The sequence below is a fragment of the Pseudomyrmex gracilis genome, unplaced genomic scaffold (genome assembly GCF_002006095.1).
Source record: "Pseudomyrmex gracilis isolate BER0280 unplaced genomic scaffold, ASM200609v1 scaffold_4280, whole genome shotgun sequence".
In the NCBI taxonomy this organism is placed as follows: domain Eukaryota; kingdom Metazoa; phylum Arthropoda; class Insecta; order Hymenoptera; family Formicidae; genus Pseudomyrmex; species Pseudomyrmex gracilis.
Window position 1 is genome coordinate 1,540 of NW_018024864.1, and position 1,544 is coordinate 3,083.

General features: G+C 34.7%; 1 protein-coding gene across 1 annotated transcript; it reads left to right on the forward strand.

Moving 5' to 3' along the window:
* Positions 1 to 278: 278 nt before the first annotated feature.
* Positions 279 to 1,032, forward strand: LOC109863339 (piggyBac transposable element-derived protein 4-like; the record flags this gene model as incomplete). Its single annotated transcript, XM_020443589.1, has 2 exons — positions 279 to 644; positions 771 to 1,032. Coding segments are annotated over exons 1-2 (628 nt in total), but the record flags the coding sequence as incomplete, so codon positions are not given.
* Positions 1,033 to 1,544: the final 512 nt, after the last annotated feature.

Below are 1,544 nucleotides of genomic sequence, written 5' to 3' on the forward strand. Positions count from 1 at the left end.
GATCGTTTATGGAAATTGAGAAGTATAATCGATTATTTCAATGAAAAATTTAAGACTATTTACACTCCCGAGGAAGATCTATCATTAGACGAATCACTAATGAAATATACAGGCCGTATGGCATATACAAACAGTATAACCCAAAGAAAAGGGCCCGCTTTGGAGTAAAATTTTATAAACTGTGCGAATCAAAATCTGGATACTGCATTCAATTCAAGATATACACAGGTCAGGATATAAATAAAAATGCTGACACAAGTGCATCGGAAAGTGTTACAATGTTTATGTGCACAACAATATCTGGTTACGGTCACACTCTGTTTCTCGACAATTGGTATTCATCACCAAGTCTATTTGCAAAGTTACAATCTATAAAAACAAATGCCATAGGAACAGTGAGGTGTAACAGAAAGCATATGCCCAAAGAACTAGCAGCGGAAAAAGTGAAACGATCTGATGTGATCTCAAGATCGTCTAATGGTATCTTAGTTGCCAGATGGAAAGACAAAAAAGACATATACGTAATGTCCACAAAGCATTCGAAAGTAGAGATGAAAGAAGTAGAAAAGAAGAGGTGGAAAAATAACAACGACCCTGTAACAAAACNCAACATTGTTTTGGAGTACAATAATGGCATGGGTGGGGTAGATTTACAAGATAGTTATTTATCTTCTTTTGCTCTTATAAGAAAATATGTAAAAAGCTATAAAAAAATATTTTTTTACTTAGCGGATGTTGCGCTTTTTAATTCTTATGTTTTATTCTGTAAGAAAATGGATATAGCAAAAAGCAAGAAATTTTCCTTCCCGAAATTTCGATTAGATGTGGTAGAGCAACTATTACAGGCTGTGTGTATTCCCGATTATAAAAAACGCGGAACAATGTCTGTTGGAAGCACACCCAATCGTTTAGAGGCAACGCAATGGGGACATTTTCCGAAAAATATTCCACCCACAAATGCCAAAAAGAATCCACAGCGAAGGTGTAAAGTGTGTACCAAACACAAAAGGCGAAGTGAAACTGTATGGGAATGTAAGAAATGCCTTGTACCATTGCATGTTCCAGACTGTTTTGAAAGATATCATACGTTGCATGATTATTAATAAATAAATTTAATATTTATATTTGTATAATTTTATAATCAACCGATGCTCTATATTCCCTTCAAAAAACTATAAAAAGTTCTAGGTCAACAATAAATTAGTTTAGAAAATATAAATCTTTTTCCGATTTCTCTGAGGCATCGAACACTGCGTGTTGACGCCTCCCAGCGAGTTACACTGGACCGTTCTGGTACACGCGTCAGTGACTTTTTTGCCAGTGCAAGTGGTTAAGCTTGAAATTGAGCTTTTATTTATCTTGATACGTTAATTTTTTGCGGAGTTATCTGCTATTAAAACCTAGACTATAGCGACTGTAAACCGATTTTCTCTTATGATATTTGGTGTCGTATTTACTGCATTAAATCTAAAATGCTTCTACAGAAATAAGTAAATTGTGCTAAGAATTGGCGCTTGTTCTTTGGAATGTCAAAATTTAGCACA